The 25,626-nt window shown below is 37.9% G+C and overlaps 1 protein-coding gene across 1 annotated transcript in view; it reads left to right on the top strand.

The window, feature by feature from the left end:
* APC (APC regulator of WNT signaling pathway) overlaps nt 1-25,626 on the top strand; it is a 92,444-nt gene that overhangs the window by 18,360 nt on the left and 48,458 nt on the right. Inside the window, 2 exon segments of the mRNA XM_084882812.1 lie at nt 19,889-19,973; nt 22,051-22,252. Of these exon segments, the coding sequence (XP_084738938.1) occupies nt 19,889-19,973; nt 22,051-22,252 (287 nt within the window).

The raw sequence follows: 25,626 nt of genomic DNA on the forward strand, positions 1-25,626 counted from the left end.
TCCAAATCTGTAGAGAATTTTGTGAGTTTATTTGAACCAAACTGATGACAGTTGCTGATAAGCAAAATCTCAGTGGATTGAGAATGGCAGTTTGGCAGCTTATTTTATACACAAGAATGAAAGGAGATGTAAGGAGGGTTACATGAAATCCATTGGTGGTAGATTAAGGATGTGGATGAAAGCAAAGTGGGTGTGGGGGAGGGGAGGTCACTAGGATTGGATAAAAAGGCAAAATAGAGAAACACATACTTCTTTTACATTGATGGTTGCAGGATACTCAATAATTAACATTTATAGCACACAGAGGTGATATGCAGGGGGAGGAAGATAACAATGAGGGGTTCTATGGTCTCATGCTCTGATGGTTGTGACTTGAGGGGTCTAGACTCTGAATTTTCAAAGTTTGTTATCTTAGATGCAAAAAAACAAAATATAGGCTCACATAGGGAAAGCTTGACCTTTGTCAAGGAAGCCATAGGCCTAAGATAAGACTACCGGCCATCACCTGCTTCTAGTGAGGAATTTTTATGTTCAGACTATTCTGTGTGCTTACTTTTGGTCGCCGAGTTTATAAGGCTTACCATGCAGGCCTCCCCTGAGCTTGTGAGCCTTTTTTTCATCCACAGCTGTTTAATAGTTGCTTCTTTTCATGCTATTAATTTGAAAAATTAAGAAAAGATTATAGTAAATATTAAAAAAAGGTTTAGTTTCACTAAAAGACCCTGAAGTTAAGTTCCTTTTAAATTTAAAATAGATCATGAAAATTGGTTTGCTCCTATTTAAATCACATTTTAAATGTTTTAGTATTTGGATTTTTGTATTACTAACTCATAAAATTAGTAATGTAAGCTTTAGTTGGTTAGATTTAAATGAAATACAGAATTTGCATTGAGTGTTCATTTAAATCTCAGATTTCTAGTAGCCAACAGTACTTACAGTGTCAGTGGCTGCTCTAAATATTGCTTCATATATATTACTTTCCCTGTCCCATACTTCTCCTGTTTTTTGTAGAAGAAATTGAAGCACAGCCTTTAAATGACTAAAATCACAGAGCTAATAAGTGGCAGGAGCAAAGATTTAACCCAGCCAAAGCCGGTTTGGCTCAGTGGTAGAGCGTCGGTCTGAGGACTGAAAGGTCCCAGGTTCGATTCCGGTCAAGGGCATGTACATTGGTTGCGGGCACATCCCGGGTAGGGGGTGTGCAAGAGGCAGCTAGCTGATGTTTCTCTTTCATCGACATTTCTAGCTATCTCTCTCCCTTCCTCTCTGTTAAAAGTCAATAAAATATATTTTTTTTAAAAAAAGATTTAACCCAGTGACTCCATGATTTGGCCACGTTGTCATAGCTTTTCTGGTAACTGTATTTTTAATTCAAACATAGTTTGAGTGATTTACCTAACAAATCAGTGATTTGTAATGTGAAATTATTTATTATAATGTATTCTTTTTATCTGTGCTGCAAATATGTAAATCTTAGCGACTGAGATGTAATTTATTACCCACTTCCAGCATCTCATGCTAATCTTTCCACCATGTGGACCTACCCCACCCTATCTATTATGCATGACCGCTTCCTTAAGCTTCCGTGGGTTGCCTGGTGGAGGGGGAGGGGTAGTGAGGGCATACCCCCAAGCCTCAGAGCAGGTTAGGGCTCAGCTGCTTATGCAGCAGGGCGGGACCCTGTGCCCTGCTGCCCAGCGTGGAGTGCGGGCTGCGGGTTGGGAAGCAGAGCGCGATGCAGCTGTGTATTCCGCTGGATGCGGACCAGGGCGCTCCCCATTCCCGTCGGCGACCTACCGATTGGCTGGGCACAGGCACACGTGACCGACATGTGGCTATATTGGCGCATCCAGCCTTGGTGACACTGGAGACGGAATGGAGGTGCTGCTGGGCTCGGAGATGGGGTAGGTGCTTTAGCCACGATGCCCTGGCTTGCTGCAGAGGGAGGGGGAGACTTTTTTCTCGTACTATCTGGACCTGGTGGTTTTTTTCTTGGCACAGGGTCTCCTGCCACATGCCAAGCATGGATGCTGGGGCGTCTCCTCCCCTCCCCCCTTCCACTGCAGCACAGGAGATGGATTTCCTGTGCTTCTGATCCAGGGTTTTTGACAGAAGAGGAAGAAGGGGGGAGGGGTCAGAGTGTTAGGGGAGGCTGGTGAGAAAGAGCTATTTTTGAAGATAGAAGGAGGTTTTGTTTTTATAATGCCTGTTGACAGAGTAGAGTAGAATAACCTAAGGAAATGGGTAGAGGACAACAAAGAATGGGGCATATTCCTGATGAAGAGCAAAAGCTTTAACCCATTGAAAGGCTTCTTTCCTCTCTGGCTAAGGGGACATATGCAGTGGTAGCCAAAAAGGGGGATACAAAGCTGCTGCTAATGGCTGAGCTGAACTAGAGGAAAGGGCTGCTTTGGCAAAGAGGAGGAGGCAGGTATTGCTGAGCTTGAGGGTGGTTTTGGTTGATTGGTGAAATTTGGTCATCAGAAGTGCTTGCTTTTGTAAAACATCTAAGTGAACTAACTCCCTGTAAAGAGGGTGGCAGACAGATACCAGCGTCTTTGTTAGTTACACAGTGCAGTGGTAGTGGCTTTTGCAGATGACTGCAGCAATGCTTTCTCCCTCTTTCAGCGTGAAAGGACAACTGCAGAGGAATAAGAGCCGTGCAGCAGTGCTGGTGGTAGAAGTCCATTACAAGAAGCCATAGTTTCTAATTGTAACCTGAATAGGAGGGGGAAAAAATTGTGTGTGTGTTTTTTTAAGTACGAAAAATATGAGGCTATGAATATTTTAACAGTGGAATGTGTCAGACACTTTGATTCTTACACCTCAAAAGAGATGCTCAATTTTTTTTGCTCTAACATAAGTCTTATGGGAAATCTTTATGTATGAAGCAGTGGACCTTTTTTTTTTTATACTATAGCTTTGTCATTAAGTATATTATTCAAGAATAAATCGCTTTATTATGTCAATTTCTTTGTGAAAAATTATAGTGATACGTTTTTCATAGACTTAATATTTAAGATCTGTACTAAGTAATTTTATATTACTCTTTGGTTGCTTTTAGATATCATTGAATAAAGTCTACAGGCAAACATTTTAAATTATAGTACCATGGCTTTTCTAATAAATGGTATTTCTGTTTAGTGAGTACTCATAACATATGCTCTTGATATAATGTGCTTTCATTGCATTTAAAATTATTTCCCTTTACTTCAATGTCTAAAAACATATTTTGGACTGATAGGGTCTTTTTAAACTGGATTATCTTTATGTAGATTCATGATAGCCAGCCTGCCTCACCTCCCTATTTCCTCAACAAGGTGGCACTGCACTGGCTTTGTAAAGCCCTCCAGGAACAGTGACAGTATCTCTTAAATAGTGCTGACCTAATAGAAAGTCTTGAGAGAACCTATCATTTTGTTTCAGTAATTTTTTTCAAGATAATAAGGACTTGGTCTTGAATAAATAAGACCGTAAACTTTTCAATAATAAATTAAAATAACTTTATTCTTTTTAAAAATATATATTATGGCTTTAAGAATTATTTATTATAGATGTCAGGATTAATAGTACTTAAGATCTCTTTTTAAAATATGATGGAAACTAGCTAGAATTAAAGATGTCACATTAAATCCCAAATGAAATTTAATAGCTAGTACCAGTCAATTCTTTGAACCCTGATTAATATAGTCTTTGAGAGTTTATGATTCTTATTTTTACATAAATTATCTCACTTTACTATTTAAACAGACCAGTGTAGCATTTTTTTTATTTTAAATATTAGACTACTCCTAATAGGTATGTTGTGACTTTATCCAAGGTCATTTATTGTGTAGGAAGTAAGAAACAAATTTTCTACTTTAACTCTATTTTAAATAATGTCTTTACTACATAACATACAAAATAGTATGTAACAAATTATTTGGAAAGCAATATAAATCATTGATAAATCATCAAATGAAGAAGAAACATTAACTTGGTTATAGGTTTTTAACTACGATGTAAGAATGCTTAGTAAAATACCTGGTAGTTAAACAAATGGAGAGGCATTAGTTTTCGTAATGACATTCAAACATCCCCTTGTTAGAGCATCTTATTAATCTTGTGTATACTTATATATAAAACACTCGTTTGAGATTTTTAAAGAATTAAACAAGAAAGAACTGAAATAAGAAAAGTTGATTTTCCCCCTCCCCTTTTAGTATGAAGTTACTGCTTAATATTTAAGACTGAACTGTTGGCTTTATAGGTCTGAAATTATTCACTATTACTTGATATGGCTAGAAATGTGTGATTAAAAAAATCAAAAGTTACAGTCATAAGAATGCCTGTAAACTTAATCAGAACTATTTATTGATGCTTTTCATACATAAATTATTTTGTGGATTTTAAAAATGTTTTTATTGATTTCAGAGCAAAAAAGAGAGAGGGAGAGAGAGAGAAACATCAATGATGAGAATCATCAATCTGCTGCCTCCTGCCTGTCCCTCTGCTAGGGAACTAGCCCGAAACCCAAGCATGTGCTTTGATTTGGAATCCAACCAAGACCTCCTGGTTCATGGGGTTGATACTTAATCACTGAACCACACTGGGAGACTATTTTGTGGACTTTTACAAATTAATTTACCCCTTAAAAATTATTTTTCAGCTTGGCCAGTATTGTTCATTGGTTAGAGCATTGGCCCGGGGACCAAAGGGTCTTTTCAGTTCCCGGTCAAGGACACATACCTGGGTTGCAGGTTCAATCCCTAGCCCTGGTAAGGGTGAAGGTGGGAGGCAACCAATCGAAATGTCTCACATTGATGTTTCTCCCTCCCTCCCTCCCTCCCTCCCTCCCTCCCTCCCTCCCTTCCTCTCTTACACTTCCCTCTCACTCCCTTTCTCCTACTCTCTCTAAAATAAAATTTTAAAAATCAATGGAAAATATCCTCAGGTGATGATTAATTTTAAAAAATAAAGTTTCTATTGATTTTTTTAGAGAGGGCGGGGGAGAGAGAGACAGACAGAAACATCAATATGAGAGACAAAGATTAGTCAGCTGCTTCCCACAGGCACCCCAACAGAGGATTGAACCCACAACCTGGATATATGCCCTGACTGGGAATCAAACCAGTGACCTTTGGTACACAGGACTAAGCCACACTGGCCAGGGCTGGAAATTTTTTAAAAATATTATTTTATTGACTTTAATGATGAAGGGAGAGGGAGAGAGAGAGGAACGTCAATGAAGAGAGAAAATCCTTGATTGGCTGCCTCCTACATGCTTCCCCACTGGGATTGAACTCACAACTTGGGCATGCACCCTTGACTGGAATTGAACCTGGGATCCCTAAGGCCACAGGCCAACGCTCTATCCAATGTGCCAAATCAGCTAGGACTGTGAATTTTTATTTTATCATTTTTATTTATTTTTACTGTTACTGATTTCACATAGTTTAACCAATCTTTTTGTTAAATGTTCTCTTTAATTTTGACCTTCCACCTCCCCCCTCCCTTTTTTTTGTATTACAGTCTGAGTGAAACTTGACATAGTACAAAAGATGGCATGGCATAGGGCATTATGAACTAGGAAAGATGAATGATACTTGAGAAAAGACATTCACTACATATTTGAGTACCTACTAAATGCCTGAACTATGAAAGATTCTGGGGAGTCTTAGCTAACTTCTAAGAAATTTATAATAGAACTACATGAAGTGTTATTTACTAGCTAAATACTGATTACTTTGACTATTCCTAGGTTATTTAAAGGTTTATATCATCTAAAATACTTTCTAATTTAAAGAAATGTGGTGGTTTGCTCTTTGAAACAGATAATTCTGTAAAGTAAATTACTTTTGAAGTATATTAAGTGTCTTGAATGTAAAATGAGAACATTAGTTGAAGTACTTTCTAAGTCTTCTAGTTTTAATAGTCAATATCTGTGGTTCTTGATTTCTCTAGGATCAACTATTAGGTACACCAGCTCTTCTTTTGGTGCAGGAGTAATGTCAGCTATCTACCTACCTACCTACCTACCTACCTATCTATCTATCTATCTATCTATCTATCTATCTATCTATGCCTAATAGCAAAGTGTGCCATGGAGAGTTCAACTGACTGGGAATTTGATTGCTCGCTGTGACGTGTGCTGACCACCAGGGGGTGGCACAGAACGAAGGAAGGCCCCAGCCAGCAGCCAGGGAAGGGAGGCCCTAGCCGGCAGCCAGAAGGCCCTGATCCGCCCTGATCACTGGCCAGACCTAGGGACCCTACCCAGGCACCAGTTTTATGCAGTGGGCCTCTAGTAACTATAATAATTAAAGGATAATATGCTAATTAGATAAAATGCCCTTCCAGACAAAGCCACAGCGGGCAGCAGGTGGAAGCCACTGGCCAAGGCCCTTACACAAATATAATATACTAGAGGCCTGGTGCACAAAATTCATGGGTGGGTAGGGTCCTTTGGCATGGCCTGCGGGGATTGGGACAAAACCGCAGTCCTAACACCGCCTGCTGTTCCTGCCTGCCGCTCCGCTCATCCTGGCACTGCTGCGCTTGCTGCAGGCTCACGCCCAATCAGTCCTGATTGAGAGGCTCACACCACTGCAGCAGAGCTCGCCAGCCGTGAGCCCTGCGTCTGGCACCCGTCCCAAGACGAGTGTTGGGGGCTGAGACGCGATCGGCCCTCCCGGCGGGCAGTGGGACGCCCTTGCCAGCCTTGGATTTGGATCCGTCCTGCTGACGTTCACGTTAGTTGTCTGGAACCACCTGGCGGCTGCTTTTATGTCGTTTCTTCCTTGCAGAGCATCTAGGGAGGGGAAGCGGCTGCGGTGCCCAAGGCCAACTTCCAGGAGGCCGGCGGCACTGTCAGGATCGTGCTGCTGGTCCATCAGTGTCTAGCGGCTAGCCCATTCTTCAGAGATTGGACCTGCAGGACTACTCAGAGAGTGAATGGCTGCCACCAGGCTGGTAGGCCGCTGGGATGGATCGATCAGCTGAGCAGCGCTCCCGCTGTGGGAGTGCACTGACCATCAGGGGGAAGCTCCTAAGTTGAGCATCTGCCCCCTGTGGTCAGTGCATGTCATAGCAACCAGTCATTTGTTCACTTAGGCTTTTATATATAGAGAGAGATATTTTTTTTAATTGTTTTTTTTAGCCCAGGCTAATAGTTCAGTTGGTTGGAGTGTTGTCTGAAAATACCCAAGGTTTTGGGTTTAATCCCAGTCAGGGCACATATAAGAATCAACCAATGAATGTGTAAATAAGTGGAACAACAAACTGATCTCTCTCTCTTCTTCTCTCTCTCTCTCTTTCTCTCTCTCTCTCTCTCTCTCTCTCTCTCAACATTTTGATTGTTTTTTTTTGTAAATCAAATAATGACATAATCAGTCTGTATAAGGTAAGTATTCTCCCCTTTATTCCCAAACCCTCTCCTATTTCCTTAACAAGCACTCATTCAAATGTGCTCTTAAATATGCATTAATTCTTGTGAAATATTTAGTATCATTTTGTGTGGTTTTTTTTACGGTTAATGAGTTTTCTATTGTAAAATGTACATCATAAAATTTACCATCTTGACCATTAAAATACATATATACATATAAATATATCATGTCATTAATACATTCATACTGTTGTGAATGTACCACCATTCATCTCTAAAACTTTTTTGTCTTCCCAAACTGAAACTCTGTACCCATTAAACAATAACTTCTGATTTTTCCCTTCTTCTAGACCAGTGGTTCTCAACCTTTCTAATGCCTCTACCCTTTAATACAGTTCCTCATGTTGTGGTGACCCCAACCATAAAATTATTTTTGTTGCTACTTCATAACTGTAATTTGCTACTGTTATGAATCGTAATGAAAATGTCTGTATTTTCCAATGGTCATACGCGACCCTGCTAGTGGTTCTCAATGCGACCAGTTTGAGAACCACTGCTGTAGAGCCCAAGACCATCAGAATTCATGCTCTGTGCCAGGGGTCTGCAAACTGCCACTGTTTATGTAAACTAAGTTTTACTGGAGCAGGTGATGCCCATGTAACCTAATAATAGAATAATATGCAAATTAAGCATCACTCTGCTACACAAGCCATGCCCACCAGCTAATCGGAGTGGATATGCAAATTAACTCAACAAAGATGGCATTTAATTTACATACATGGAGGGAGGGAGGAGTGAAGACTGAAGACAGCACAGAAGGAAGTGGGAGGGAAAGTGGAAAGCAAGGCGGGCTACCGCTGCTGGAGGGAAGGCACTGGCAGTGTGTGCAAGGTGGGGCGGGGCAAGGTGCGCAGGGCCAGTGCTAGCTGCCATGGAGGCAGCAGCGGTGGGAGGCAGCGGGGGCAGCAGGTGAGGTGAGTCCTGTGGGTGGGGTGGGGCGCACAGCAGTGGTGCTTGCGGCCCCAGAGGCAGCGGCAGCGGCAGAGGCAGCGGCAGCGGCAGAGGCAGCGGCTGGCAGGCGCAGCATTGATGACCGCCCTGCCCCGCCCTGCCCGCCACAGCGGGAGAGGTGGGGGGGCTCAGAGAGGTGGTGGTGGCAGGAGGGAAGCCTGTCGGAAGTCTTGCAGGAATATTCCTGCAACAGGTGCCTAGTTTATTACACATTTGTGACTGCTTTTGTGTGACAGCCACAAAGTCAAGTAGTTGCGACAGAAACCATCTCGCCCACAAAGTCTTATCTATCATCTGAAGCTTATTTATTATCTTGCAGAAAATGTTTGCCAACCCTTGTTCAGGTAATTAGCCATCTTAGAGCTTACCGTCATTTGGGATGGGCTTGAATGGAATCCAGCCAATGTATATAGCCAGTTATAGACTGTAAGAAAAGGAAAAGGGGTTGGGGAGAATATAGTAGACAGGAGACTGAATGTCCCCACTATGGTACCTTAATAGAAAAGAGAATGAGAGGTAGAAGGGAAAATAATAAAAAATGCATACGATTCATTCTGCTTTGAATTAAAACAGGTTTTTTGTATATTGGTTTTTTTATCTGACAACCTTGATAAATTTTCATATTTCTTAAGAATTTTCTGTTTTGTTTTCTGCTTTCCAATCATTACTCTTTCCTTTTTAACCATTGACTGTGCTAATTAGGACTTACAAGATTGTGTTGAGTAAAAGTGGTGCAATAGTAGAGATCTTAATTGTTTTTGGTTTTTAAAAGAATGCCTCATACATTTCACTGTAAATAGTTATTTACTGTAGGTTTTTGGCAATTTCTCTTCTATTTCCACTTTATTAAGAGTTTTTATCTTGAACAGATGACTTTTATTAAATGTTTGGGTTTTTTTTTAATCTATAGATATTATCATAAAGGTTTTTCTCCTTTAATTAAAAAAAATTTTTTTTATTGATTTCAGAGAGAAAGGGAGAGGGAGAGAAGAGAGCTAGGGACTGATGGAAAAGAATCATTGATCAGCTGCCTCCTGCCTGCCCCACACTGGGGACCAAGCCCGCAACGTGGGCACGTACCCTCATCAGGAATCAAACATGGGACCTTACAGACCACAGGCAATGTTCTATCCACTGAGCCAAACCAGCTAGGGCTCTCCTATAATGTTTTAATGCAGTGCATGATACATATAAATGATCTATGTTAAACAATCCTTACATTCCTGGCTGAACTCAGGTTGGCCCTGCTATAGTTTCTTTACTGTATATTATTGTATTCTGTTTTGTGATATATTGTTTAAAATCTTTGTATCAGTATTCATGAATGATACTAGCCTACAATCATTCTTTTTCACACTACCTTTGATTTTATATTGCAATTATATTGGCATTATAAAATGCATTGGGAAGATATATATTTTTAAAAATATATTTTATTGACTTTTTCACAGAGAGGAAGGGAGAGGGATAGGTATAGTCAGAAACATTGATGAGAGAGAATCATCGACCAGCTGCCTCCTGCACACCCCCTACTGGGGATGTGCCCGCAACCAATGTACATGCCCTTGACCGGAATCGAACCTGGGACCTTTCAGTCCGCAGACCGACGCTCTATCCACTGAGCCAAACCGGTTTCGGCTGGGAAGATATTTTAAGTATTTCTATATTTGGAAAGTTTGAATAAAGTTGGTACAAATTGTTTATTAAATTTTGGTAGAAGGTGTCTACAACCATTTGTATCAGTGGAGTTTTGTTTGTATGTTTATTGGTGTTGGGAGGAGAGGAAAAATACTTCCACAATTTTTCAAAAGTTACAGAACTATTAAGGTTTTCTGTTTTTTCTTTAATCCTCCTCCACCTCCCACCTTAGAATTATGTTCATTTTATATGTTTGGGCTCTTCTCTCTAATTATAGGAAGAGTTTTCAACTTTTTGGTTGAATCTTCAACCTCTACAAAAGGGTATACAATAAAAAGGAAGGCTACTTCTCTGCAGATCTCAGATCTGTTTTCTAGAGACAATGTCTGTTGTTGTTTTTTATCCTAACATTTTAAATCTATACAATCCTTTTATTTTTACTAGAACAGGACAGACCATATGCAACATAGTGATCAGCACACTTCTTTTTTTATTTTACTTTTTTGTTGTTCTTTTACATTAATGTCTTCTTTTGAGTGCCAGTACAGTATTCCACTGCATGGTTGCTTCCTACTTATTTAAAAGTAGTTATGCTTTTACACCACATGTGTCAAACACAAGGCCCGCGGGCCAAATCCAGCCCGCCAGGCCTTGCAATGTGGCCCGCACCGCGCTGTCATCACTGCACTCCGCTGTCAGTTTATGACATTGTCAGTTTATGACTGTTCAGTAAACCATTCGGCCCGCGATTTAGGCTGGATTTTAGATTTTGGCCCCTTCTCTGATTGAGTTCAACACCCCTACAAACTTTCCCATTTATTCCCTAAGAACCCATTCTGTTACTCCATTCTAATAACAGCCATCACTTCAGAGAACTCCAATTGACCCTCAATATGCCTTATACTCATTAACAAATCAGTTATTGTTTCTTGCTCCATAACATCCTCCTTGGAAGAGGGTGTATTTAATTTAATTCAATTAATCTTTAATTTAAAAACAAAACTATTTCAATAATTTAGATGTCATCATAATGTTTTTAAATCTCTGGGCTTTTTTACAATTTATCCTAATCTGAGGAATAGATGCAGTTTTCTCCTCTTTCTCATGGTTGTCCCGTTTCCCACAGCCACTTATTTAAAGTCTATCTTTTCACATGTTGTGATGGCTTACCAAATTTACATATATTTACTTCTGGATTTTTAAAATTGTATTTAATGGTAAATCTATTCATATGCCAATATCAGAGCTTTTTTACAACTTTTTCTTTTTAAGTAACTGTGGATTTACAAAGAGTTGGAAAACAGTACAGAGTTCCTATATGCCCTTCACTCAGCTTCCCCTAATGTTAACATCTTACATAATCATAATATAATTATTAAGACTCAGAAGTTAACTTATTAGTAAAATATAATTAACTATATACTGCTTTACTTATAAAGATTTTGTATAGAATTTTTAAATGTGGTAGGTATATTCCTCCTGCTCTCCTATTTTTGCTTGTTAGGTGTGTTTTTTTTAAATATATATTTAGCGGCAGAAAACAAACAAATTTTATATCCTGTTTTCATTGGGACAATATAAAATTTATAAATTAACTTAGGGAGAAATGGCGCCTTACATTTCTGAACCTTCATAAACAAGAACAAAGTATGTCTCTCTTTTTGTTGAAGTCTACTTTAGTATCATTCAGAAGTGTTTTAAAGTTTTTCCTCATACATTTTGGACACTGTTCAATTTATGCCTAAGTATTTTATTACTTTTTAAATTGTAAATGGGATCTTTCCACCTATTCCATCTTCTATCTGATTTCTCTTTGTATATATAAAGGAAACATTTTTTATATTTTGTACTACAGCACATTACTAACTTATCTTATTATAGCAATATTTAGTTGGTTCTTTTGGATATTCCAGGTATATAATTATATCATCTACCAATAGTATTCCTTTCTAATTTTATTCTTTGTGTTGACTAGAAATAGTGTTTTATGATTGATTCTTTTGGTTTTTTCTCTTTCTGTTGGTATTTTTCTCTGAAAAGAACTATCTAAAAGTATTGACAAATACAACTTTTTCCCCCCTTCATTCATTGAGACAAAACAGTAAAAGCTTTCTTCTCCCTTACCCTACTCTTAGGTTAGCATCTTTATAGAAAAACAAATTGGAATATTTGTATATTGCCACCAAAGTGAAAGATTCAGATGTTTTCCCATTTTATAAGTTTTTTTTCCTAAATATTGAGTTACTTGCATTTAAACTGTATTTGGTATGAAATTCTTGTGATTGTATAAAAAGCATTCCAAAGTAAAGTTATGATTGATTTCTCAATTTTTGCATAAAGCAATTTTGAGTTAGGGAAGGATGGCTGCAATATCCTAAAAGAATATAAGGTACACTATTACTCCATGAAACATCTTATTTTTCAGATAAAATTATATGAAACATTTTCTTCCTACAACAGAAGGTACTTTAATGATTGTCTTCTGGAGAGGAAAACAAAGATGATAGAATGTTCTAATTGTCCATCTGAAGGGTTGAATGTTTTCTCCTCTTTTAAAGAGCAGTTTTAATAGTTTCTACTCCTCTGGCTCTTTCTGTGATTGTGTAAGGTAATATCCTCTGTATCTTAGCATACTTATATGTATCCATCTCTGTGTTACTTTTCTTCTTATTTTGTTTTTATTATTTTTGTGCAAAATCGCCTGTTAAAATTTTACTTGAAATAAAAAATTTTAGGGCTTACATTATTAAGTCCTGTCTGATTTCTACCTTTGTCACAGGCTTTTAATGTGCTACCTGTTTCCAGACCTGCTTATTAATGGTAAAATTTTCTCCTTCATTTTTGTGAAATCTCCTCTATCTTTTTCAATTACTTCTTTACCTCTGTCCATTGGTTGGCTGGACAGGGTCTTATAATAGATCAACATTAAGTCTTAATAAGAAAGTTATGTTACATGTCTGTTTTTATAATATAACTTGTATTTACCTAGCACTTTTACTCTTCATCCTGCTTTGTTACGTAATTCTAATATTATCCCTGTAAATTATATTAGAGCAGGTAGTAAATGTCCATTTTACAGTTGGTAAAATGAATTAAAATGAAGCGGCAAAGGTAAACCACAACTAAGCCTAAAATTAAGACTCAAGTTTCCAAATAAAAGTCTGGTGTGCATTCTTTTCAATCATAAAGACTTTTGTGGGTGATTTCCACCTTTCAGGACTTTCTTTCGTCCTCAGGTGACAATAGGTTGTACCAGGTTTATCAGAGATTCTAGCCTTTGGAGAACTGATTAGACCTACGTCCCTTGATTTCCCTTGATCGGGCCTTTTGGTTGGTGAACTCCAATATTGTCATGACTAGCCAGTGTTGTAACCTGTCTGCCTTAGTTTGTATAGTGCATTTTATTACAGAAACATTTTTTTATGTCACGATCTTTAAGTATTGCTTAAGTACAAATTTTGTAATACTTTTTAACTTTTAAAAAATTATGATTGCTCTTGCCGGGTGCTTCAGTGGTTTGGAGCATCATCCTGTATACCATGATCCCTGGTCAGAGAATTCTTCCCTTCTCTCCCCAACCCTCCCCTCCCCTTCTCTCCTCTCCTTCTCTCTCTCTCCTCTCTCCTTCCCTCCCTCCCTGACCTCCCCATCTCACTCTTCCTTTCTCTAAAAAAATCAAAATAAAATATATCCTTTGGTGAGGATTTTTTTTTAAAAAAATCTATGGTAAGCAGGTTTATTTTTTCCAAAGTGAGCTTGGGATTAAACTGAAAAGAGAATCTGGGTCTTCCTAACTTGGTTAGTCTTCATATAACTCTTTGTTTTCTAATATTCTTCATGATAAGAACCTCTTATTACCTGGCTATCTTCTATATATTTTCTTGTCTCTCTTCTTCTTATTACAGTCATATGATTAACTTCAGACTCTGTTTAATTTCTCTTTGACAAGCTATACTCCTAAAATTATTCATTTTTTTTAAGTGTCTTTTGGCCTCAGTCTGAGCTTAGTGGGTTCCAAGACCTGATATGCCATAGCTTGGCCTATTATATTCATCCTTTTGAGTAATTATAATAACTTGATACTAGTCATTCTTATTTATCAATCTTTTATTTTTAAAAAAAAGACTTGAAGTCTCAATCTAACGCTCTCCTTTGTGTCCACTTTGTTAAATGACTGCCGTTTAATGAGGCCTTCTTGAAACTTCAGACCTACTTCTCCATGCATGGTGTTTAAGACTAGCCTTAGTGATGGGATGCACTAGTTAATCTCATTAATCCATTCTGGCTCTAAAATTCTGTGGCTATCGGACAAAATTCAGAAATAAGTTAGTATTGCTAATATAAATAAATTTCTTATCAATAATTATATTTTCTAGGTGTTTTGCCTGTTACGCCAGGTATAATATCTTTAAAATCTTGAAAAAATTCTAACCTGATAAAAATCTCATCCACTCTGAAAAGTCAAATGTATTCAGACACTACACAAGTTCTCTTCTAATTTAGTCCTGTTTGTCTTCAACTAAGACTCCATCGTTTCATCCTCTTAGATGCTACTCTACTTGAACAATATTGTTTTGAGACCTAAACTAAAATATTAACAAAATTCTTCTTATTAAATGTCTCAAGAATTTTGTTTCTTTATCCCTTTCTTTATAAACAAGCAGCCACTATATTTTTAGTAGTGAATTTCAAAATCCTTTTTAACCTTATAGGTCCAAGGGTAGCCAAGGATGGCTGCAGCTTCATATGATCAGTTGTTAAAGCAAGTTGAGGCACTGAAGATGGAGAACTCAAATCTTCGACAAGAGCTAGAAGATAATTCCAATCATCTTACAAAACTGGAAACTGAGGCATCTAATATGAAGGTATTAAGATTGTGACTTTTAATTGTAGTTTATCCATTTTTATTTAGTATTCCCTCTTGTAAACTTGGGTTAGACACTTCACTTACTTAAAAGTATATTTTAAGTTAAGTTGTAATATGTAAACTCTTTTTCTTACAAATGTTAACATTTATACTTTGAAATAAAATGTATTGAATTTACCCAGTGAGTCATATAAAGAAATAAGTATAAAATCTCAGTAACTAGTTATTTTTTAAGTTATTTTTAAGCTTAAGCATCACTCTACTGAGGCTGGATGTTCTATGTAATTCATAGGAACTAGCTTTATTACTTGAGAATATATCTCAATTATTAAATACTAGAGGCCCGGTACATGAAACTCGTGCGCGCACGCGCACGCACCTCTTAGCCCAACCTGCACCCTCTCCAATCTGGGACCCCTTGAGAGATGCTTGACTGCTTGTTTAGGCCCGACTGGCAGTTGGACATCCCTCTCACAATCCAGGACTGCTGGCTCCCAATCGCTCACCTGACTGCCTGTCTGGTTGCCCCTAACTGCTTCTGCCTGCCAGCCTGATCACCCCCTAACCACTCCCCTGATTGACGCCTAACTGCTCCCCTGCCGGCCTGATTGCTCCTAACTGCCCTCCCCTGCCGACCTGGTCACCCCTAACTGTCTTACTATGCAGGCCTGGTTGCCCCCAACTGCCCTCCCCTGCTGGCCTGGTCATCACCAACTACGCTCCCCTGCAGGCCTGGTCCCCCCCAATTGCCCTCTCCTTCAGGCCTGGTCACCCCTAACTGCCCTCCCTTGCAGGCCTAGTTGCCCCCAACTGCCCTCCCCTGCCAGCCATCTTGTGGCCATTTTGTGTCCACATGGGAGCAGCCATCTTGTGTGTTAGAGTGGCGGCCAATTTGCATATTACTCTTTTATTAGATAGGATATAGGCCTAGTGCTCCAATTCCTGCACCAGTGGGGTCCCTCAGCCTAGCCTGCGGGATCGGGCAGAAACTGGCTCTCCGACATCCCCAAGGGATCCTGGATTGTGAGAGGTCTCAGGCCAGGCCAATGGACCCCACCACTGCACAATTGGGGCCGGGGAGAGACATGGGAGGGCTCCAGGGCATGTCTAGCCCATCTCAGTCCCGATTGCCCAGACAGCAGCAAACCAACCTACTAGTCGGAGCATCTGCCCCCTGGTGGTCAGGACATGTCATAGCGACTGGTCAACTGTCTGCCCCCCTGGTGGTCAGTGCTGGTTAGAGTGAGCAGTTGAGTGGCCTTAACATTCATTAATATATTACATTTTGGTTGTTGAACGGCCTCAACTGGGCATGTAGCATATTAGGCTTTTATTATATAGGATAGCTATTTTCCCCAACTCTCTCAATCTTGTTGCCACTTAAATACTGTGTTTATAGACTATCAAGAAAATCAGGTTGCCCATAGCCTTCCTCCCCATCGCTCTCAGATCTTGATGTTACTTAAATGCAGCATTGATAGATTATTAAGAAAATCACGGAGCCTTAATGGGAAGAGTCCTGAATGAAAGTCAGTACCTAGTCCTATTCCTGGTGTTGTCTCAAGTTAAATTGCATCACCTTTGTTCCTCTTCTGGAGTTAATTTTAAGTTGCCAAAGGAAAATACATACATTGCACTACCCTAGAGGAGTTCCATGGTACCTTCAAACTCTAGAATTGATTTGCCAAATAACATGGCAAGCTATGTAACCTCTAAGAAGAGATATAAAATACTCAGTCTGCAATGGGGAAAATATGTTCTAATTTCAAACCAATCAAGGTTAAGACTTACAACTGTTTTAATTTTTAATTAGTGAGGTAGATTTACTTCTCACTGAATTTAATAACTTTATAGAATTGGAATTCATCTATAAAACTGTTACCTCCTTCAAAAAATTTCCCTGCTTTATGTTCTTTCTGCGCCTCTGCTATTTTTAACATCTGGGTTCTTTACCCTATTCTCCTATCTGTTCACTACTCCTATTTCTGATTCATTGTCTATTCTCTTCTGAGTCCTTTTTCTGTACATTTTGAGGTCTTCCTTATTCTTCAAGCTTCTATATATTACTGAACTACTGTTGCTCTTTTATCCTTTATAGTCAATATTCTAACAGTTCAGTTCTTTTACTCATGTGTACTTTTCTATTTGTCTGTGTATAAATCTTTTCTGCTTTAATTGCCTATTTCTGTTCTAAAAACTTTCCCTAGCAACGATAAATCTCCAAGATATCTACCTCAAATCTTTTTGGAAATAAGGAAGACTATAAATAAACGTATGTTCTTACCACAAACTATGGGTGTCCTTAAAAACAGCCAAATTAGTTACCTAATAGGTTAAAAAAGAATAGTTTCATATTTTAACACTGACAGTACAATGTATCTACAATTGTTTTACATGGCATGACAAAAGTTTCAAAGATACAAAATTTAAAATTCCCAACAGGACTACTCTTTCATCTACTTTGGAGGTATATCTTGCAGAGAACTCCTGACTGGCCTATCTGAATGTCTCTTTTATAGTGGATAGCTCTGAGATGTCTTTGAAGTTTTTAACTACTTGAACAAATTCAAAATTCATTTTTAAGAGGCATTTTATCCTACCCTTAGATCCATTTCTACGCTGAAGTGGAATGTCAGAGTAAATGACAAATCAGACCCTTAAATTTCTACAATGGACTATCAGGTTGACAACTTATCCGGTGATATAATATACAACATGAATATTGGCATTTAAGATTTATCTGAATTCAACCATGAATTGATAATTACTCGACATGTGCATCTACAAGACATTCTTGCTAATCTATCCACATATGTCTTTAGGATTGGGCATATGGTATCATAGCAGTTAAAACCTTATAAGGAAATTATTTACGTTTCTCTTCCTTAAGAGACTTTAAGCTATTAAAGAGCAGAAACTGTGACCTGTTTATTTTGTTTTAGAATATTGATTTGTAAAAAGACACTTGGAAACAGTGCCACTCTACGCTGGATTAAAGTTTATCCAAAACAATGGTTATCTCGTGCCCCCCTCCCCCAACCCCAAATCACTTATTAGACTTTGGAATACCTTGTACAATTTTGAATCACGTTTATTAATCATTAAGCTATTTACCCCAAAGAAAGGCAAGGTGTGTCCCTCCAATGAGATCATTTAAGGATGCCTGCAATTTATGCAATAATACCATCTAGTGGCAAAAGAGAATACTTTTTGCTGTTCACATGGCATTGATACAAACTATAAAAATATTTTTGTATAGCACAGCAAAATAGGCATGTAACACTGAACACTGACTGTATATTTGAGAATATTTGAAATTTTTTTTAGGTATAGTGATGGCACTGTGGTTGTGTTTAGAAAGAATCCATGTTTAAATATACGTATTAAAATATTTACAGAAGAAATGATATGATGTCTGAGATTGTTACAAATTTGGGTGGAGGTGGGGAAATGGAGAAAGTAGGTATGGGAATAAATGAAACAAACCATGAGTTGATAATTGTTGAAGCAGGATGTGAAGATAAATGGAAGCTTATTATAATATTTTTTATAATTACGTATATATTTGACATTTCTATAATAAAAATATAATAAAGTATAATAGAGATTTTATTGGATTTAGTTGACCTGGAATCAGATAAATGCAGAAATTGTAATTAAACTTTAATGTCGTATATACTGTATTTTTTTTTTTTTACTCCAGGGCTAATTATGATCATGGTGATTTTCTTCCCCAGGGATACATGTTGATTCTGGGTACAAACTAGTATTTATTATTGCTACAGGCAGAATGATTTCAATGGAGGAAGAAAACTATTGGAGGTCTTGACAAACATGTAGGCAGATGTGAAGTATTGATATTTAGAGGAAATCCAAATGCATGGGTAGATTTCCCCATGGGATATTGGCTGAATTTTTTTGTAGTGAAGGATGCTGGGAATGGACTAGAATGACAGAATGTTAAGCAAAGTCTTGCTATAGAAGAGACAAATAACTTTTACAAGACAGATCTCCTCAAGATGTTTGCCATACTTTGAAGTTTACATAAGTAGGAGGTTAAATACTTAAGCTCGTAGCCTCCAAGGGACAAATCTTTAGGGCTAGGGAATCAGGTGCCACCTGAGAATCAGGCTAAACTGGAAAACAGCATATAAAGGTAAGTGACAGATATTGGAGTTGTGTAGGGTGGGAAACCAAAGACTGGGGAGAAACCTATAATATTTACAGTCTAAATTTGAAAAAGAGTCACATTCAAGGATCTTGACAAATCAAATCAAGAGAAAAATTTAGATGGGGAAGAAATAATGGCATCAAAAGTCAGGAGACAATAAGTATATAGCCACATATCTGCTAAATGTAAATTGTTGTACTAGAAGAATATACTTAAATGTGATATATAAAAGCTTGATTTTTTAGGGCATTAAATAAAACAGCCTATCATAATTGGTTAATTTGATGTTTTTTATAGTCACGTTGGTGCACGCCTAAGAGATACAGATTCTAAATACATAACTGTTGAACCAGCTTCATTGAGGCTTGGCCATTTTCTGATTACTTAAAAGAATTATTCTACTTACTCTCTTAACCTTTTACCTAGAACTAGGAGTCAGTAAATTTCTCTGAACATCAGCATTTGTGATAAAGATGCCCTCTACTCTTGCATAAATTTGCTGCTCACTAGCGTGGTCAACTCTTTGAGTCTCAGTTGACCTATCCAAAAATAAGAATAATCCACCTTGTATTATTTTAAAAGTTAGAGATAATTTATCCATATAGTAACTTTCAAGAGACTACTCATTCTTACTATTATTACAAAATATCACATTGTTGGAATATAATTTGTTGCTCTTAATTCATACTAGGTAATATATGTGGAGTGCTTTCTAGACTTATCTAAAATAATTTTTTATCTACCATACCTAAGTACCAAGATATTTAAAATAATTCTTCAAGAAGATTTTTTAGAATTTTGTCATATTCAGATATTGTGTTGTTGTTTTTTACAGGAAGTACTTAAACAACTACAAGGAAGTATTGAAGATGAAGCTATGACATCTTCTGGACAGATTGATTTATTAGAGCGCCTCAAAGGTACATTTTAAAAAAGTGTTTTAAAATAAATTTTTATGCTTTAGTTGTCAGCTTTAGATATGTATAGCCACATATAACTTCTGTTGATTTGGGTGTTGGTATCAGTATCCTTAGTATAGAAGTTATATATATATATATATATATATATATATATAGAGAGAGAGAGAGAGAGAGAGAGAGAGAGAGAGACAGACAGACAGACAGACAGACAGACAGACAGGAAGGGGGGTAATGTGCAGATTGGGATGCCATAACAGTCATGACCAGTCAGGAGGAGGCTGCATGCGTGCAGATGAGGAGACAGAGACAGCGACAGTGGGGTCTGCCCAAGTTGCCACAGCCGAGGACAAGCCAACCCCGGCCCACCGCAGTCGCTGCAGCCAAGCACAGGCCAGGTGGGAAGAGGGGAGAGGAGAGAGGACCCACCTTTTCTGACCGCTCATTGGCTAAGCTCCCGGTATGCCACTCGCATTGTTCTTGATAACTTGCCTAATAAGAATCCAAGAAGGTGATCTAGGGTTTTTTTACCTCACTCCTGGAGGAAAAAACGAAGGTCTGCTGCTGGAGGGTCTAAGAAATGTCATAGTCTGCCCTAGCTGGTTTGGCTCAGTGGATAGAGCCTTGGCCTGCTGACTGCAGGGTCCGGGTTCGATTCTGATCAAGAGCATGTCCCTAAGTTGCAGGCTCCTCCCAGGTTAGGGCTCATACAGGAAGCAACCAATCGAAGTGTCCCTCTCACATTGATGTTTTTCGGTCTTTCCCTCTCTCTTCCACGTTCTCTAAAAATTAATGGAAAAATATCCTCAGGTGAGGAAACAAAAAAAGAAAGAAAGAAATGTCATATCGTATGAAAGAGACATCTTGAAAATGCCTAAAGAAAGTTGTCATTTTTTCATGGTGAAGGGACTGGAGTCTGTGTTGATGAAAACACCTTGGCGGTTGAGGAGGTTGACAGTGGCAGCAGCAGTGGGGTGATGGGGGTGGTACCTTCCCCTGATCAGCCAGGTTGCCTCCTGCTAGCAGGCCAGACTGTGGCTAAGCCCCCCTCTCCCCGGGATTTCGTGCACCAGGCCTCTAGTTAGGATATAAGTGTTAAAGTAAAAATATGTAAAAAGTCTATTTTCGTGTTATTGTCTCAGTTAAACATTTTACTGGCTTTGAATAAACTATTTTAGATGCCTTCCTTGATCATTTCAATATATTTTTAAGGCTCATTGCTACTCTGCTGGTCATTAACTAGGCCTTTAGAAAACTGTGTACCACAGACTGGGCACATTGCCTCATTTGATGTAGTGTCCTTCTCTGTTCCATCTGGAATACAAATGCTTTATCCTCTGATGTATAAGTTGGTTATAAGCCATTTTTAGCAGAGTTTTAAAAAAATGTCTCATTTTGTTGCTTAAAATTCCAGTGTCAAATGGGGAAAATGCTTAATTAAAACTGAAGCTAGGCAAAGAAATTACCTTTTGTTCCCTAAATGTATTATTGTCTAGCATGAATCTAAGGAAGGATATTTTGTCTAATTTTCCTTTAACAGACTTCTTTTCCTCTGATTCAAGCTAACTTTGGAGAGAAAGTTTAGCCATTCTGTTTCTAAACAATTGTTTATTCAGTCATGTATATTTGTGGTTCCCTCTGTTAGGAATTTGTAAGCTTCTGAAGCAAGAAGTGTGTCCTTTTATTGACTCAATGCTTTAGTACATTGTCCTTTGCAGGCTCTCAGAGAGCCTGCCTAATAGAGGCTTAGCAATTTTCTAATCTTTAGTTTTCAGGATTCTTCTGCGTATTCTCTCTCCTACCTTTACATTTCTCTAGAATGAGGAGTCAGTGAATCTCTGAGCATCAGTATTTATGATAAGGATTTCTTCTCCCTGCATGAATTGACTGCTTAATAGTTACATTAATTTAGTTCTCCTATAGGCTTACTGTAATATATATGCATAAAGTATTTTATAATTATAAAGTGGTTAAAATTGAGAGCTAAATATGAACCTGCGATTTTACTTTTAAAACAATAATATTGAATTAAACTATTTAAAGCAATTATTATATTAAAACTTGTCTCTATTTTATTTAGAGCTTAACTTAGATAGCAGTAATTTCCCTGGAGTAAAACTACGGTCCAAAATGTCCCTCCGTTCTTATGGAAGCCGGGAAGGATCTGTATCCAGTCGTTCAGGGGAGTGCAGTCCTGTTCCTGTGGGTTCATTTCCAAGAAGAGGATTTGTAAATGGAAGCAGAGAAAATACTGGTTATTTAGAAGAACTTGAGAAAGAGAGGTAACCTTTTTTTTTTTTTTTTTTCATTAAATAGCAAACATTTGTATCCCTCAATTTTTGCTATTTTGCATTTTGTAATGCAAGATATGAATTGTGAAGCATGTATGATGGATGACCACTAACATTTAGAGAACATTTTGCATTTATTAACTCAAAGGTAGTATGTGGCTGATTGTCCCTATACGAAATCTAAAAGTTTAAAGGAGGCAATTTCTTGGGATTGTAAGATTTATATTTTGTCACATAAATACACACATTGGGTCCTACACAGGATGGCAATTTCTATGTTAAAATATGTAGCTGATTTTTTAAATTGCATTTCTGTTTATCTTCTGTACTAAAATAACTACTAGATCTACTATAAGGTGACTGCGTTATGGAAGACCTCTTAAAAGTTCCACAAGTAAAACATTTTAATTAATCAATTTCTGTGTCAAAAACATTGCTTGACATATGGAATGAGTTCTGGTCTCACAGCCATTGAATTTTTCCTGCAGTTAAAATCAACACATTACAAATATCAGAATATATAACGTTATCAAAAATTTTATCAAAAATATATGTCTCCTAAAAGGTAAATTCCTCAATGCATGAATGAAATTTTATTATCTTTATATTCCTAAAAATTCTAATAGACATTCAAGAAATGTTAACATTTATAAAAATGTTACAAATTAGCTCTGGAACCTTGGTCAAATCATTAAATTTTGATATTGTTTTCATCTGTAAAATTGGGATATGGTAATACCTTATAGAGTTGTCAAAATCAAATATTAACATATGAAATTATATATCTCACTGAGAAACAAATGACCTTTTATTACTTTCTCTGGTTTTAGGTTTGTCCATCTACAAAAATATGAATAGTCATCTGGACCAGTAGTGTTCACATGAGTCACATCTCTTAAGTTCACATGAGTCTGTTTTGTACCTTGAACCTGGACTGTTTCTGTCTGACAGTCAGAATGTGACAAAATATAAATCTTACAATCCCAAGAAATTGCCTCCTTTAAACTTTTAGATTTCGTATAGGGACAATCAGCCACATACTATCTTTGAGTTAATAAATGCAAAATGTTCTCTAAATGTTAGTGGTCATCCATCATACATGCTTCACAATTCATAGTGTAGGAAATACTATGCTAAAAAGGAAGAAGTTAAGTAGGATCCATGGTCTTTCATCTTTGTCCCCTTTGAGCTCTGTTAAGAGGCAAAGGACATGTGAGCATACTGACTTTCTTGGGAACTTTGCTTCATGTAGGTTAAGTCCTTATTTTATTAACAGACAGAGAGAGAGGAGAGGGTGTTGTGTGTGTAGTTCTGATAGATCTTGTATCCTCTTTGTTCTCACTGTGTTGGAGGGAAGAAAATTGAGACCTTGCTTATGTAACAGTATCTTTATTTTGCTCTCACACTTGATTGATAGTTTGGTAGGACTAGGTTCAAATTCATTTTCCTCTCATTATCAATGTTACTGATGAGAGATTTGATACCAGGCTGATTCTTATATCTTTGTAGGCAACCATTTTTCCTCTTTGTAGCTTTTACAATGCCTTGGTGTGTGTGTGTTTTCTTCATTCATCGTGCAGGATACTAGTGTGCCCTTTTGATCTGAAAATTTGTTTTCTACAGCTTTTGAAAATTCTGTATGTTTTTTCTTTGATTATGCTCTCCCCTATGCTTCTATTCTTTCTTTCTAGAGCTCCCTTAAGTCAGAGATTAATTCTCTCTGCCTCTTTTTTTCTCTTTTTCTGTGTTGCACAAGATAAGTGCTAGTAAGTAGTCAAGCTAGGATTCAAAACCAGGTCAATAGCTCTATAAGCCTTTTGATTCTCAGTTTTCCTGTCTATAGAAGGAGATTTAAAAATCTATAGATTTTTAAAATATATTTTTTATTGATTTTTTATAGAGAGGAAGGGGAGAGAGAGCCAGAAACGTTGATGAGAGAGAAACATCGACCAGCCGCACGTACATGCCCTTGACCGGAATCGAACCCGGGACCTTTCAGTCCGCAGGTTCTATCACTGAGCCAAACCGGTTTCGGCAAAATCTATAGATTTTTTTAAAAAGCCCTTAGCACTATATCTTATATAGAGAGCACTTAATAAATGTTAGCTATTGTCATGTTAGCCATTAATTTAACAAATACTTATTAAATACCTAATAACTTGTGTGCCATACTCTTCTAGGTGATTCTGAATTAGCTTGAGGACTAAGAAGACATGAGGCTTACATGAAGAGGCATTTTTAAAGAAAACTATTGACAATCCTATATAATAAAAACCTATTATGATAAGTGTCCATTCAACTGGTCAGCCATTCAACCAATCAAAGCATAATATGCTAAGGTCACTCAACTACTCACTGTGACATGCACTGACCACCAGGGGGCAGACAGTCAACCATCAACCAGTTGCTATAACATGCACTCACCACTAGGGGTAGACACTCCAACTGGTAGGTTAGTTTGCTGCTGGCGTCCTGCCGAACAAGACTGAGCAATTTGGGTCGAGATGCCCTGGAGCCCTCCCACAACCCCTCCCCGGCCCCAATTGTGCACTGGTGGAATCTCTCAGCCTGCCCTGCTCCCTCGTGCAATCTGGGACCCCTCAGGGTAAAGTGCCGGTTTTGGCCCGATCGCACAGGCCAGGCCAAGGGACCCCAGGGGTGCAAGAATTCATACACCAAGCCTCTAGTCACTATATAAACCATCAGTACACTAAACCCTAAAGACCTACCTGCTTCTGGGTCTAGACCTAGTTTAATTTCTGAGTTTTTAGCACTGCTATGAGTTACAAGGTCAACTACTATCATTTAACCACTTGTTATCATTTTAGTTCAAGACACGATAGCCTTGGCTTTTCCAAAGCATTTTTTTTTTTTTTTTTTTTTTTTTTTTTACAGATTGAGCTTAAACTTTATAGTAAAACTTGTCCTTATTCTCTAACCTCTCCCTTACTCTACCACCATCAGTAACATTTGACCTCTCACTTTACATACCCAGCTCTTATTTCATAAGCCCATTTATTAAAGGGTAATCAGAGTGTCACCACCTATCTATCTCTTCTGCCTACCTAAGTCCTGCTAGGTCCTACTGGTCCTCACCAAGGAAAGCTGAAAAATAGAATCATATCTTATCTTTATGCTAGTTTGGTGCTCAGCTTTTGAAAAGGGTTCAGGCTTTTTACAGTGCTTTCTCCTGCTTCTGTTGTTAGAAAGGGAAGGAAATATGGCTTCTAAGGTTGCTGCATCATAAGAAGGGCTTATTTTCCAATCATGGGTTCCCTCACTATTGAAGTTACCACATCAAAAGTGAAGGCTTGTTTATTTTAAAAATTGCTTCTCAAGTAAAGGGAAGAGAATTTTAGAAAGCA

Source organism: Pipistrellus hanaki (genome assembly GCF_964339955.1).
Source record: "Pipistrellus hanaki genome assembly, chromosome: 4".
In the NCBI taxonomy this organism is placed as follows: Eukaryota; Metazoa; Chordata; class Mammalia; order Chiroptera; family Vespertilionidae; genus Pipistrellus; species Pipistrellus hanaki.